The sequence below is a fragment of the Bison bison genome, unplaced genomic scaffold (assembly GCF_000754665.1).
Source record: "Bison bison bison isolate TAMUID 2011002044 unplaced genomic scaffold, Bison_UMD1.0 scf7180017864295, whole genome shotgun sequence".
Classification (NCBI taxonomy): domain Eukaryota; kingdom Metazoa; phylum Chordata; class Mammalia; order Artiodactyla; family Bovidae; genus Bison; species Bison bison.
The window spans coordinates 7,236,392-7,251,979 of record NW_011494867.1 but is presented as its reverse complement, the minus strand read 5'-3'; the positions used below and the strand labels follow the sequence as shown (position 1 = coordinate 7,251,979).

Sequence of the window (15,588 nt, the reverse complement as noted above, 5' to 3'; positions counted from 1 at the left end):
CACCCCCACTGCAAGCCTGTCTCAGCACCTTCAGCCCCAGGAGCTGAACTGCGCATGCCTGTGTGAGCTTACTCGTTACACAGTAGAAGGACCTCTACTATTCTGTCGCAGGCCCACTACAAAGCTAAGAAAGGGAGGCTCGGAAGTTCTGGGGTAAGTTCCTGCCCCAAGGCCACAGGTCTAGGAAGTGATGAGACGAGATGTGATGATCAGAGAGACAGGGGGAGATGCTATGCTGCTGGCTTTGAAGACGGAGGAAGGGGCCACAGTATGAGGACCGTAGGGGCCTCTAGAAGCTGGAAAAGGCGAGGGAATCGATTCTCCCCTAAAGGCTCCAGAAGCAATCAGCCCTGGCCACACCTGGATTTTAGCCCAGTAAAGCCCACACTGAACCACGACTATCAGAAGATACATTTGTGATGTTCAAGCCACTAAGTTTGTGGTCATTTGTTACAGCAGCCACAAGAATGAACACAGATTTTGGTCTCAACCTCTGCCCTGTGGTGCTCCCACCAGGCAGACAGGCTTGAGTTTGAAGCCAGTGGTTCCCACTTTCTGCTGTTCACACCTGAGGTAGGTCAATAAACAAATGCTTACCGAGTGTGGACCACATGCCAGGAGCTGGGCTGGAGTGGGATCTCAACACAGGGACCCCACAGAGCCCAGTGTCACCAAAGAGGATAACAGTACAGCTCATAGGACTGGTAAAAAGACTCAATGAACTCACTCGTTTTTTCAAAAAATGCTTGTTTAGCATCTTTGTTTCCAGATAAGGCTCAAGGAAGGTACTTAAACAGGCGGAACAATAGTTGCCGCTTCTATAGCCCTGACTCTATGTGTAAAGATTCATCTGATCCTCCTAACAGTTCTATGGGGTGTGATGTTGACTACCCCATACAGGGGAGGCACAGAGAAGCCGGGTAGCCTGCAGAAGGCAGCACAGCCAGGGCAAGGCCGGGCTGGCCCAGACCCTGGGCAGTCTGGCTCCAGAGCCACACTCATGCCCATCACATTGTTTCTCAGCCCTGCTAAGTCAGCTCCCGCTGTGTCCAGCATCTCACAGTCCTGGCCCAAGGCCCCTCCACTTCCCATCAACGGGCACTGGCCCATCTGTGACCTGTGTCCTCCTTACCTTTGCCACAGGTGTCGGCCAGAGTCTGGCCTGCGAGGGCCTCAATGCCACCCTGCACTGTGGCTCGGGGGAGGTCATCCAGATCCAGGACGCTTTCTACGGGCGCCGGACGCCCCATTACTGCATCCAGGGCGCCGGGCACCCCTCAGACCTGGAGGAGGAATGCAGCTGGGTCAGCGCCAAGGATGAAGTGGCAGGTAGGACCCAAGGGCTCTGGCTGCAAGTGCAGGACACTTCCCAGTGTCCCGTGTCCACCGAAGGGGTCTGGAAGGATTGCACGGCCTTCACATCTGAACTCCGGCCTCTTTCATGCGGGAAAACTGGCCAGTCTGCCCACACCAAGTAGGGGAGTAAGGGGGCCATGGCTCACACCTCACCTGACATCAAAGCCATCTGATGAGTCCGGTGGGCATTTTGCTCCCCATCCCAACTGGGTGCAAACAATATTGCTTTCTCTTCCGAATTTAAACTTCTAAAATTTCAAAATAATTCAAATGTACAGACAAGACTAAAAAATACTTCAACAGACTCCTTGGATTCAATACCCAACTTGGTCAGATCTTAACGTTATTCCATATTTGCTTAACATTCTCTCATTACCAAAATGAATAAAATGTTAGATTACCCACCACTCCTCTTGATACATGTACTAGCATATTTATTTCATCCATTATGTGACTATATCATAGTTTGTCTCTTCCTCTGTTGAGAGATGTGTGGATTGATCCTTGCTATGCGAACAGTCCTGAAACAATTGTTTTTCTTTGTCTAATCAAACCACCATTCTGGATAGTATCTCCCCTTCACATGAGAGGATTTCTCTAGGCCCTTATTTTCCTAAACCAGATTAAATCCGCCTCTGAGCCAGGTTTGTCTGGTGACAAGGATTTTCCCTTGGAAAACAACTTGCTCCTCTCCCCACACGTCTGACCCACATTGCCCTTGCTCCCCTTAGAGCAGGCGCCGGGGAAGGAAATGCTGGCTTCAGCTAGTTGGTTCCCTCCGACTCCTTCGTTAGCCCCACATCCCTGAGACGTGGCCCCCCAAGGGGGAATGGCCTGGGCTGGACAGGCTGATGAGTGTGCCTCCCTCTCAGGTGGAACTCAGTGGGCTATTTCCTCAAACACTCAGATGCAAGCTCTCAAACCTTGTAGCCACACCCAAGGGGCACACTGGATGAAGCCCTGCATCCTTTGGGGGAAGGTTGGAGGAGATCTGGGCGGAGCCCCAGGAGGTGTCTGTTTGTACCTAAGAGCCACCATCACTCGTTCATTCAATCAGTTTGCCAACAGACATTAATTGAGTACCGACATTATGCCACGCACGATAGTGGGCTCTGTGGATTCAGTGATGAATAAAACACAATCTGTTCCTCAACAGAGGTCACAGTCAAATGGGGAGACAGACACAAATGCAGGCAATTACCTAGCACTGTGCTCAGTGTCACACAGAAGGGGGCAAAGCTGCTCCTTAGTCACTCACGCAGAACTCACTTTGTGCCTACTCTATGTGTCAGGTACTGTTCTGTGTGCAGGAGAAAGAGCAGTGGACAAGAACAAAGCAAAACCAGACATCCCCTCTCTGTTGGAGACTGCACTCTAGTGCTATGGGCGCCCCTAGTAGGGAAAGAACTCACGCCGAGTAATGTAGCGAATTGGGTCCTGGCAGGAAACTAGAACTCATGGTAGGTCTCCCAGCAGAGCGGACTACCCGTCATGGAAGTGCTGAGAGGCCAAAGATGAGATAAGGGTGCAACCCTCAGAGTGCAGCAGCATGAAGCCACTACTATCCCAAAGGGCTGGAGGGACAGCCACAGTGGATGTCACACCAAAACCAGAAGTCAGGGCTGCCCAGCAGGCGCTGGAACCATGACGGAGGCTGCCCCATGGGAGCAAGGACCATGGGGGAGGTCCTTGCCAGAGGGAGCTGGGGCTGCAGAGGAGCTACCGTGAGAAGGGGTGAGAGGCATCCTGCCCACACCTCTTCCCATCCGGGGCAGGTAGAGTTATGAACACCAAGGTTCCCGCCCCAGTCTCTGGAACTGTGGGTATGATGAAACGCCATGCCCACGAATAAGCTAAATTATGTGGCAAAAGGGTCTCTGTGCAAGTAATTATGGTTGCTAATCTTAAAATAGGAGATTATCCTGGATTACCTAAGTGGGCACAGTCTAATCACATGAGCCCCTCAAAGCAGAGAACTTTTTCCAGCTAGAAGCATAAAACAGACATGGCAGATGGATAAATTGGATAGATTCAAGCATGAAACAGATCTGATGGTCACTGCAGGCTCTGAGATACAGGGGGTCACGTGAAAGGACTGGAGAGAGGCCTCTAAGAGCTAAGGGTGGTCCCAACTGACAGTCAGCAAGGACATGGGACCTCAGTCCTACAGTCCCAAGGAACTGAGTTCAGCCATCAGGAAGAATGGGACTGGAGGCAGGTTCCTCCCCAGGAGCTCCAGGAAGGAAACACAGCCCTGCTGTGATGCTGTGATTTCAGCCTGTCATACCCTGAGCCCACCAAGACCTCTGACCTCCAGAACTGTGAGGTAATAAATGTGCACTGCTTTATGCCACTAAGTTTCTGTCATTTGTTACAGCAGCCACTGGAAGCTAATACATTGCCTCCAGTCTTCCATCAGCACCTGCTAGAGCACAGGGGAGTGTGGGAAATGTAGTTCCCCGAATTTGAGATCAAGTAGGGTGAGGGTGGATATGCGGGCTGATGGTCAAAGGACTGGCCCACTTCCCAGGGGAAGTGAGATCTAACTGAGACCTGAAGATCTGATAGGAATCATGCAGGAAAAGGACAACAGGGTGAATGGGGAGGGGTGTTTAGGGAGAGGGAAGAGCCTGTGTCGGTCTCAGGGCCGAGAAAGAGCGTGGTAGGTGCAGGGAGCTGCAAAGTGTTCAGCGCAGGTGGAGGTGGGGCACTCGCACCCGAGGAACCCAGGCTGTAGCCCAAGATGTTGGGGAAGCACTGGAAGCTTTAGAGCAGGGGAGGAACACAGCCAGGTGTATTTTAAAGCCACCCACAGGCTGCTGTGAGTCCAGGCAAGGGAGGCTGATGCCAGAAACCCAAGTGAGAGAGGCTGGGGGCACAGACTAGGGCAGTGCAGATGGACAGAAAGGGACAGGTTTCAGAAACAGGAAGTACTGATGGGATTCATCAATGGTGGGAGTCCAGGACGACCTTGGCATTGAGAGGAGAGGCTGCAGGAGGAGAAGCTGGTGGAAAGAGAAGGGAGATCTGGCCTGGGACTGCCTTACCAAGTACCACAAACTGAGTGGCTTAAAACAACAGAAAACACATTCTCTGGCAGTCTGGAGGCCAGTCCAAAATCAAGATGAGAGCTGGACTTCTCTAGCTCTGAAACCTGCAGAGGAGAGCCCTTCCTCTCCTCATCTAGCATCCAGGATTTGTTGGCAACGCTCCACCACAAACCCTTGTAGATGTGTCTCTCTAATCTCTGCTTCCAGCTTCACGTGTCCTGTCTCTGTGTCCAAAGGACAGCGATCATACTGGACAAAGTGCTCACCCTAATGACCTCATCCTAACTTGATTATGTTTGCAAAGACTATTTCCAAGTAAGCTCACATGCACGGGCACCAAAGGCTAGAACTTCAAGATACATTTTGGGGGACACACTTGAACTCTAATTAGAGATCAAAACCTCATTTCAGGATATGAGAAGCCCAGGGTACCCTGTGACACCCATGTGTAGATGCTGTGTAGATGACTGGACACATAGGATCGGAACTCAAGAGAGAGCTAGACAAGAGACATAAACTGGAGAGTCATTGGTCCATGGCTAACAATAACAGGTGAGGCTTATTAGTCTAAAATCACTACGGATGGTGACTGCAGCCACGAAATCAGAAGACAATTGCTTCTCGGTAGGAAAATTATGACAAACCTAGACAGTGTGTTGAAAAGCAGAGACATTACTCTGCTGACAAAAATCCATATAGTCAAGGCTATGGTCAAGGCTATGGTCTTCCCAGTGGTCACATACGGTTGTGAGAGCTGGACCATAAAGCAGGCAGAGCACCAAAGAATTGATGCCTTTGAACTGTGGTGCTGGAGAAGACGCCTGAGAGTCCCTTGGACAGCAAAGAGAAATCAACCCTGAATACTCATTGGAAGAACTGATGCTGAAGCTGAAGCTCTAATATTTGGTCACCTGATGCGAACAGCTGACTCATTGGAAAAGCCCCTGATATTGGGAAAGGTTGAGGGCAGGAGGAGAAGAGGGCATCAGAGAGTGAGATGGTTGGATGGCATCACCAATGCAGTGAACATGAACTTGGGCAAACTCTGGGAGATGGTGAGGGACAGGCAGGCCTGGCATGCTGCAATCCATGGGGTCGCAAACAGTTGGACACGACCGGGCAACTGAAGAAGACAAGACAAGAGGGAGGCATGAAACCATGACACAGGGGGAGGAATCAGGGCCAGGAGAGAATCTGAGGATGGGGTGGCGCTTGCCTGGCAAAGTAACTGGGCAGGCAAAGAGCACTGAGATATGTCAAAATCTGGGACTTTCCTGGTGGCGGAGGATAAGAGTTGGCCTACTGATAAAGGGGACACAGGTATGATCCCTGGTCTGGGAAGATTGTACACGCCACGGAGCCTCGAAGCCCCCAGGCTGCAGCGACTGAGTCTGTAGGCCACAACTACTGACGCCCGTGTGCCTAGAGTCTGCTCTGCAGCAAGAGAAGCTACCGCAGTGAGAAGACCAACACGGCCACAGAGAGTAGCCCCAGATCGTTGCAACTAGAGAAAGCCTAGAGTCTGCTCTGCAGCAAGAGAAGCTACCGCAATGAGAAGACCACACGTGGCCACAGAGAGTAGCCCCAGATCGCTGCAACTAGAGAAAGCCTAGAGTCTGCTCTGCAGCAAGAGAAGCTACCGCAATGAGAAGACCACACGTGGCCACAGAGAGTAGCCCCAGATCGCTGCAACTAGAGAAAGCCTAGAGTCTGCTCTGCAGCAAGAGAAGCTACCGCAATGAGAAGACCACACGTGGCCACAGAGAGTAGCCCCAGATCGCTGCAACTAGAGAAAGCCTAGAGTCTGCTCTGCAGCAAGAGAAGCTACCGCAATGAGAAGACCACACGTGGCCACAGAGAGTAGCCCCAGATCGCTGCAACTAGAGAAAGCCCATGCAGAGCAATGAAGACCCAGCACAGCCAAAACATATAAATAGAAGTAGAAAGAAAAGTTAATTTTAATTTTAGTCGATCAGTCGTGTCCGACTCTTCGCTACTCCATGGTAGCAAAGAGTATAGCTTTGGTATCGCTATACTCTTTTGAGTATAGAGAAAGAGTATAACCATGGTATAGCTCACCAAGCTCCTCTGTCCATGGGATTTCCCAGGCAAGAATACTGGAGTGGGTTGCCATTCCTTTCTCCAGGGGATCTTCCCAACCCAGGGATTGAAGCCAGGTCTCCTGCATTGCAAGTAGTCTCCTGCATTGCAGGCAGATTCTTTACCTACTGAGCCACCTGGGAAGCCCCAATAAAGTTGTTTAAAAAAATAAATATGCATGCCAAAATCTGGAGCAAGCATGGGTTTCTAAGAGATGAAAGAGGACAAGGAAGGTGATGCTGCTGCTGCTGCTAAGTCGCTCCAGTTGTGTCCGACTCTGTGTGACCCCATAGACGGCAGCCCACCAGGCTCCCCCGTCCCTGAGATTCTTAGGCAAGAACACTGGAGTGGGTGCAGGGCAAACCTACAGGATGCTCTGGAGCCAAGGAGGGAACCAGGACCTGCCTGTCCCTTCTCCAGGCCTCTCTAGGCAGCTATTACATCTACATGGGTGGAGGGAGGGGCGTTGGCATGACCCCGCAGTTTCTGACCAGAGCTCTGACCAGACCACACCCGTCTCCTGTGGACACCTGGTGCCCTTGGCAGACTCAGAGTTCCTAATCTTGTCCCCTCTTTGCCAGTTCTCAGGGTGTGGGATTCTACCTTAGGTCATCTGACTAGATGCCAGTGGACAGGTTGGTTCTCAAAGTGAGGTCCCTGGGCCAGCAGCCTTGACATCACCTGTTAGAAAAGCAAATTTTCAAGCTGCTGTCCAAATCTACTGAATCGAAATCGGGGTCTAGAATCTGTGTCTTCACAAGCCCTCCTGGGGATTCTGGTGTATTCCAACATTCTGGACCCTGAGCTATTGGAGGGAAGGAATCTACTTCTCTCACAGCCAGCACCAGGCTCAGTGCTGGGTCTTCAGTAGGTACTAACTGGTGCTTGTTGGGGGCGTGGTGGGTGAATGAACAAATGCAAGGTCGTTCATCTCTTGTCTGTGTTATCCCCTGTCTCCTTCACACGGCTCCTGTTTCCTCTGGGATGTGGGTGCCTCCCAGGCCAGTGCCAGGGGCTGCAGGCCTGCCAGGTGGCAGCAGATGGGACCTACTTTGGAGACCTGTGCCCCGGCCGAGGCAGCTACCTGTGGGTGCAGTACCTGTGCCGGGAAGGTGAGTCTCCAGCTTGCGGGGGTGCGGGAATTCCCTTCTTATTTCCAAGCCATGTCTAGTCTCCCTTGGACCAGAGGGAGCAGCCATTCACGGGGCAGATCTGCTGTGTGTTAAGAGACCTCCTCGCTCAAAACTGCTGTCCTCAAAACTCCCTGCCTGGCTTAGTCTGGGGGAAAACCATTTGAGGTTCAGTTGCAAAACAAGCCACCAAACCAGAAGTTTAAAATAACTGTTTTAACTCCAAGACCTTTCAAATTAAATTTCATGGATTGAGCCAATAAACACAACAGACAAAACCGAGATTACTTGATTAGAAGGATTCCTACATGCCACACCCACTCAACCACCACCCTCCCCATAGGCTGCCATTTTAGAATGCACAGTGACTTTCACAAATCTAAAAAACCATAAACGGAACCCAACTACCGCAATTTGTGCAAGTTTTATGAATCAAGAAGGAAGACTCCCCCCATTCAATTCTATGATCCTATTTGTGTTAACTATTTAGAATAAATTCTTCCCTCCTTTTAAAGTGTTTTCATAGACAGCCATAGACGTGAATGTACAGATGTATATTTTCATATAATGAGTTAAACATTTTAGTCTCCAACTCAATGTTTTTCACTTAATAATATATCTTGGACCTCTCTCCAAGTCACTACTTTATCCTTTTAATGACTGCACAGTATCCCATCATAAGTGAAAGTGAAGTTGTTAGTCGTGTTCAACTCTTTGTGACCCCATGGACTGTAGCCCACCAGGTTCCTCCGACCATGGGATTTTCCAGGCAAGAGTACTGGAGTGGGCTGCCATTGCCTTCTCCCATCATAAGATTAAGTCAAAATCTATTTAACCTGCTCCCCTCTTGATGGACACTTAGACTGCATCTGAGTTTTCCTTCTTACAGATCACTCTGCGGTGATCTCTTGTGCATGTATCTTGGCATGTACCTGGGATTATTTTTAGAGGAGAGATCTCTAATAGCAGAAATGGTGGGTCATAGGGTATGTGAATTTTAAATGTTAGTAGATATTGCCACATTACCTTCCAAAATGGCTGTATCGAGTTCATTCTTACTAACAGTGCCAATTCCCCTTGGGTTGGGACACCACATTATGCCCTTGTCCAACCAATTAATCGGTCAGAACAGCAAATTCTACTGAGGCTGTGAGTAATGGAGCAAGGAGCTCTGAAGGGGAAAGATGAGTCAGGGAACGTTGGGGTCCCCAGGGGCCATCCAGGAGAGCAGAACCCACAGAGACAGGAGGAAGAAGCCTGCATAGAAGAGAGGGTACAGGACGTGGGGGTGGCATTAGTTTATGGAACACGCATGGGTGGAATAAGAGTTAGCAGGGTGTCTCGTTTTGTTTGCTGGGAAGAGAGGCCACGTGGTTTGGCAGCAGTTTCCGTTTGGTGATTTTGCTCCCGGACAAAGGGTGCCCTTGGAGATCTGCCAGTCGCAGCCTCACTGTCGTCAGACAGACACGCAGCTTAGGGCAGTGGGTGAGCTGGGTCTGGCTGCCACATGGACCAGATTTTCTGTCTTGACTTTGATTTCAAATATCCTGTCCCTTGTGAATCAGTGTGTTCTGATCACATCAGTTTCTGATTTCTGAAGGGAGGAACTTCATCCAGCAGTCTCCTCTCCCTCCACCCCCCGGCCTTTGTGCCCAGAATGGCCTGCTGCATCCCGAGTTTCCTCGGATGATTGTGAGTCAGGACCAATCAGGACCGCGGTGGTTTTCTCACCAGCTCAGGAAAGTCCTTTTCATTTGTGTCTGCTTTTTATTTCTTTTCCCTTCTCATTTGTGCCAGAAACCAAAAGATGGTATTGCACAAATTAGCCCAGGGCTGCATGAACCCCAGAAGTTCTACCCTTCACCCCATCCTCTAGGCTAACTTATGAAGCTTTAGTTTTCGTAAAATTTAAGGTGCGCTAAATGGCTAACATTGATTCATCAGCCACCCTAACCAAGGAGATTTTCCTAAAGACGCTTTGCCTTTTGTCTTTTTAAACATTATAAAGTACATTTAGACAATCAATGGATCCTAGTTAAATAAATTAGGCTACACTGTGCAGCTATTAAAGGGTATAAGAGCTCTCTGACTGAACTCATAGAGAACAATCTCCAAGATATATTAAGTGAAAAAAAAAAAAACGGAAGGTGCCAAATAGTGAACAGAGCACCATCTGTATAAATAAAAAAGTATGTACATGCTTGTGCATGTATTCAGTTCAGTTCAGTTCAGTCTCTCAGTAGCGTCCAACTCTTTGCGACCCCATGAATCGCAGCACGCCAGGCCTCCCTGTCCATCACCTTCTCCCGGAGTTCACTCAAACTCATGTCCATCGAGTCAGTGATGCCATCCAGCCATCTCATCCTCTGTCGTCCCCTTCTCCTCCTGCCCCCAATGCCTCCCAGCATCAGAGTCTTTTCCAGTGAGTCAACTCTTCGCATGAGGTGGCCAAAGTACTGGAGTTTCAGCTTTAGCATCATTCCTTCCAAAGAACACCCAGGGCTGATCTCTTTAGAATGTACTAGTTGGATCTCCTTGCAGTATCTGTAAAAGGTGACCCAGGAGACTGGTTAACAGTGATTGCTTCTGGGGACCAGAACTGGGGGTCTGAGGGGTAGCAGTAGGGAAGGACTTTCTTTTCACTGTAGACCCTCTGTACATTTCAAGTTCTGTATCCTGGATGAAAAACAAGATTCAAAAGAACCTTATAAAGTAGAATAAACATGCAGAAGCTGTAAAAGCTCCACTAAGGACAAGTAGACAGAAGACAGTAAGTTTTAAACAGAAACGTGCAATTTTGCTTCATAATAGCAAATGGCATTTGTGTTTTGATCTGCAGGCCTGCAGTTGATGGTGTCCAATGAGAGTTTCATCTTTGACAACATCACCATCTCCCTTACATGGCTCCTTTCTCCCTACATCGGAAACCTGTCCTGTATAATTAATATGGGAGATGGCCACATTTTCGATCCCTACTACCCACCCAGGTAAGAGGTATCTCTGAGCCTTGATTCAGAATGTATCAGTCAGTTTTTGCTGCATAACAAAACAACCTAACACTTGGTGATTTACAATAATAGTGATTATTTTCCATGGTTCTTTGGATTAGCTAGGTGGCTTTTCTTGTGTGGTCTAGCTCAGATGGATGGCCTAGGAAGGCCTCATTCATGTGTCTGGCAGTAAGCTGGATGTTGGCTAGTGGCATGTGTCACTTGTCACCCACAGGCTAGTCTAGGCTCAGCTGTATGGCGGCAGAAGAGTCTCTAGCAACGAGAGAAAGCAAAGCACAACATGCAAGCATTTTTGAATCAGTACCTATGTCACATTTTCTAATTTTCCCATTGGCCAAAGCAAGTTCCAAGGCCAGAGAAATAGTCTCCACCTGTTGACAGAAGGCATGGCAAAACGACAGTACAAAGTGGCATACATATGGAAATGGGAAGAACGGTGTTCACAGGTTTTCTCAGCGAAGGTCACTCCAGCAGTCATGGAGAGCCGGGTCCTTTCGGCTTGGCTCAATAGAGTCTTCCCTGAGTCACTGTCCAAGGAGTCAGTAATGGGGTGAGGAAGATGCTCACCTGGGGGTGGGAATGTTTTTTATTGATAAGGATAATAAAAATAATAGTAGCATTACTAATAATAGAGCAGCTAAGCAGCTTTCATACATGATTTCACTTAATCCTCACAACAACCTCATGAGCTAAAGCTATGCTGTCCAATATAATAGCCACTCACCATATGAGCTACTGGGCCCTTGGAATAAGGCAGCTCTCAATTGAGATGTGCTGTAAATGTAAATACACATGGAATATTGAAGACGTAGCTCCCTCCCCACCAAAGAGTGTTAAATATCTCACTAAATGATGTTTTGATATTGCTTATACATAGAAATGGGCTGTCCCCAGGCAGCGCCAGTGGTAAAGAACCCACCCACCAATGCAGGAGACATGAGACGTGGGTTCGATTCCTGGGTCAGGAAGATTCCCTGGAGGCGGGCACAGCAATCCACTTCAGAGTGTTTGCCCAGAGAATCTCCTGGACAGAGGAGCCTCTTGGGCTACAGTCCACAGGGTCTTAAAGAGTTGGACACAACTGAAGTGACTTAGCATGCACCCACACATACGTATAAATGCTAGTGTTATGGATCTATGAGGTTCAGTTCAGTTCAGTCGCTCAATCATGTCCAGGTCTTTGCAACCCCATGGACTGCAGCACGCCAGGCCTCCCTGTCCATCACCATCTCCCAGAGCTTGCTCAAACTCATGTCCATCGAGTTGGTGATGCCATCCAATCATTTCATCCTCTGTCGTCCCCTTATCCTCCAGCCTTCAATCTTTCCCAGCATCAGGGTCTTTACCAATGAGTCAGTTCTTCGAATCAGGTGGCCAAAGTATTGGAGCTTCAGCTTCAGCATCAGTCCTTGCAATGAATATTCAGGACTGATTTCCTTTAGGATTGACTGGTTTGATCTCCTTGCAGTCCAAGGGACTCTCAAGAGTCTTCTCCAACATCACAGTTCAAAAGCATCAGGTTAAAGGAAATAAATTATTAAAATTAATTTCACCTGTTCCTTCTCACTTTTTCAATGTGACCATTAGAAAGTTTACAATGATACACGTGGCTCACAGTTTCTGTTGGACAGTGCTGAGCTAGATAAGGATTATCTTGTTTTACAGACAAAGCTGTTGAAGCTTAGAGGGTTTAGTAGCATTGCCCAAGCCATGCAGCTAGTGAGTGGCAGCACAGCCGGATAAGTCAGGACCGCCTGGGAATCAAAGCCCTGGCTCTTAGACCCAATGGAGAACGTGGCTGGCAGCATCAGGGCCCAAGGGCATTGAGTGCTGCCTCCTCTAGGGAACAGAACCTCCCCAACCCAAAGGCAGCTGCACACAATTCATAACGTTTCAGAGTCCTACCTGGGCCTGGGTAAGCTCCATTCTGCCCTGCTGGGTGCCCCAGCCAGAGGACTGCCCCATCAGTTCCAGGTCCTCCTTGGGTTCTGGTTCATTTCAGGGGCTCCAGTTCAACAAGGATCCTCAGGGAAATCATGGAGGCCCATAAGCCCCTCACCTAACCCTGAAACATCTCTGGTTCTACCTCGTGGGGCTAGGTCTCTGAATCCAGCCCTGCGGGGGCCTAGCCTTCCTGGAAGGCCTGGGTCGGGTGGGGCAAACGAAGGGCAAGCCCCGCCCACAGCCCAGATCTGGTCCTCTGGGGTCTCAGGCATCATGCCATGCCACCAAATAAACTGCATCCAGAGGCTGAGGTTCTTATCCCAGATACAATTTGAGACTCAGAGATGATACCTGGGTTTCCATTTCCTTCCCTATCACATTTATATTGATGGCGATCTTAATACATTCATTGACCAGGGAATTTTTGTAGAAATTAATACCTGTGCTGTTAATATGTTTCTGGTCAATAATGTGTTAACAGTTTTACAGAATAAAACAAATTATACATGAAGATGCTTTGCGGGGAAAAAAAGGTTTAAGTGATAGAAATACCCAAGGCATTATTCTGTGAGTTTCTTCCCATTTGCTAGTATTTCATTCATAAAACAAGAAATGCTATGTTACACAATCTTTCACCCCCCAAATTTCATACAAATTGTACTTGGCATAAGTTAAAACTGACTGTAGCCCTGCTAAGCTCTTTAGTTACACAAGGACATCTTAGTAACATACAAATATAGTTAAAAACTGGAGCAAGTGGGACAAAATGCAAATATTTGTCCAGTCAGGATGCTGAATTCAAGGGTGTTTATCATACTACTCTCTGGAATTCTCTGATTAATTTTTTTCATAATCTAAGAGAAACAGCAATAAGCAATGCTTTACGTTTGCAATCCCTCAGGGCATTCCTGTAAGTAAAAGCTACTGGTATTTTTTTTCTTCTCTTTCGAAAGAAATAGATGGTGACACCCTTCACCATTACCCCACCCAAACAATCCAATTTTGTCTACTTTAAAGATTTGTTAGACCTTGAAACTACCCACTCACCTTCTTCTATGATTCTTTTTAACATTAGGATATATATTTCTGATGCTCTCTTATCTGCACCAGCAGCCTCAGCACTCAATTTACAATGTGAAAATAGCATGAATTTTAAGTGTACAGTCACATACTTTGCATAAATGTCACTATGCTCTTTTAAAATGTGTTTGTACAGACTCCTACTTTTGCTTAACTCCTCATTAGAGTACAAGGTGGGCTTTTCAAACCGGACTGTTGATCTCCATGCCAGATAAGTCACCTGAGTTAATGGGATAGGAGGACTCTCCCAGTGGCTCAGCAGTAAAGAATCCACCTGCCAACGCAGGAAACAATGGTTCTATCCTTGGGTCAGGAAGATCCTCTGGAAAAGGAAATGGCAACCCACTCCAGGATTCCTGCCAGGGAAATCCCATGGTCAGAGGAGCCTGGCAGGCTATAGTCCACGGGGCTGCAAAAGAGTCAGACCCGACTTAGCGACTAAACAACGATGGGATAGGATCAGACCTCAAACCGAAACAACAGTTGAGTCAAAGAATTTCTCCTTTAAACGCTTGCCTTGCACCTCCGTGTCTTGTGTTCACTTGCATGGCAAGCTGTTTTGTTTCTTTGTTTGTCATGGGCAACTTTCTACATTTCTGAAATTATCTCAGTGCCTTAAGGGACAGTTAGCATAAAGTGAAATTTGTCCTGGTGCTGGATAACTCAGTGCCACCTACTGGCAGATCAGGGTGTTGCCGTTATTCTTGGGTCTTTATTTCAAGTCACCTCTGGACACCTCTGAGTCTGGAGGGCGACCTTCCCTTCCCATTAAGCTGTATCCCATTCATGTCAAAGCAATGTATACAAATCAGTAAGTGAGGGAGTCTTGAACTAATTTTTAAACTTTTCATTGAGGCACAAGGTGTGTACAGAAAAGCGCATAAAAAGATACAGCTCAATTAATTTTTACACAAAAAACTCGGGCATATAACCAGCATCCAGATCAAGAAACAAAACATGATTCTCCCCCTAGAAATCCTCCAGGGCACCCCTAAGGATGATTTCTAACATCACTGAATACTGTGACCTGTGTTTGAAGATTATATAAATATAACCATAAAGTATATTTTCTTTTGTGTCTTACTTCTGCTCAATAAGCATGTTTCTGAGATTGGTCCATGTTATTGTGTATAACTGTGGCTTCTTTTTTCTCATTGCCATATACACTCTGTTGTATGAATATTCCTCTATCTATTCATTCATTCTAGCATGTCAATGCTACATGCATAGGGGTGGTTTTGCATTTGGATTATTATTAATACAACTTGTACAGCTGTGAACATTCTAGTAAATGACTTTTCAAGCACATATGTACACATTTCTGTTGGGCTTATACCCAGGAGTGGAATTGTCGGGCCATAGGATTATTAAATTTAAGTTCTTGTCTCCATTGCTTTGTTCTCCGAGCATAGCTTCTCTTTGTTGGCAGCAGTTACTAAACCACTTTGTGCTCTTCTCCCTTGGGTAAGATCACTGAGAGAGAAATCAGGAAAAAAAAAAAAAAATCCATTTCTCTGCTTTTTAGTCCTGGGCAATTTCAGTTGGCATCAGAGTTTAGAGAATGAAATAAATTGCTTCTTCCAGATGGATTGCTAAAAAACGGGCTAGATTCAAAGCTATCCTTCACATTTCTATAAAGAGTTAGAGCTAGTTTATTCTTAAATCTACATTGTTTGATATTAATAATGGACACTCCAGCATTCTTTTGATTAGTGTTTACTGTTACATCTTTCTTTATCCTTTTACTTTTAACTGAGCCATACTGTCATATTTAAAGTGGGCATCTAGTAGACAGCATATGGTTGAGTCTTGGTTTCTATTAAATTCCATCTGGCATAATAATTGTTATGTTTAGACCTTTTACAATTGATATAATTATTGATATAGTTAGATTTAGGTCTGTTATTTTGTTATTTG

At 47.3% G+C, this 15,588-nt stretch overlaps 1 protein-coding gene across 1 annotated transcript in view; it reads left to right on the top strand.

Moving 5' to 3' along the window:
* PKD1L2 (polycystic kidney disease 1-like 2) overlaps positions 1–15,588 on the top strand; it is a 112,232-nt gene that overhangs the window by 4,341 nt on the left and 92,303 nt on the right. Inside the window, exons 3-5 of the mRNA XM_010850791.1 lie at positions 1,144–1,329; positions 7,508–7,618; positions 10,476–10,623. Of these exons, the coding sequence (XP_010849093.1) occupies positions 1,144–1,329; positions 7,508–7,618; positions 10,476–10,623 (445 nt within the window). The remainder of the gene's footprint in view (positions 1–1,143; positions 1,330–7,507; positions 7,619–10,475; positions 10,624–15,588) is intronic.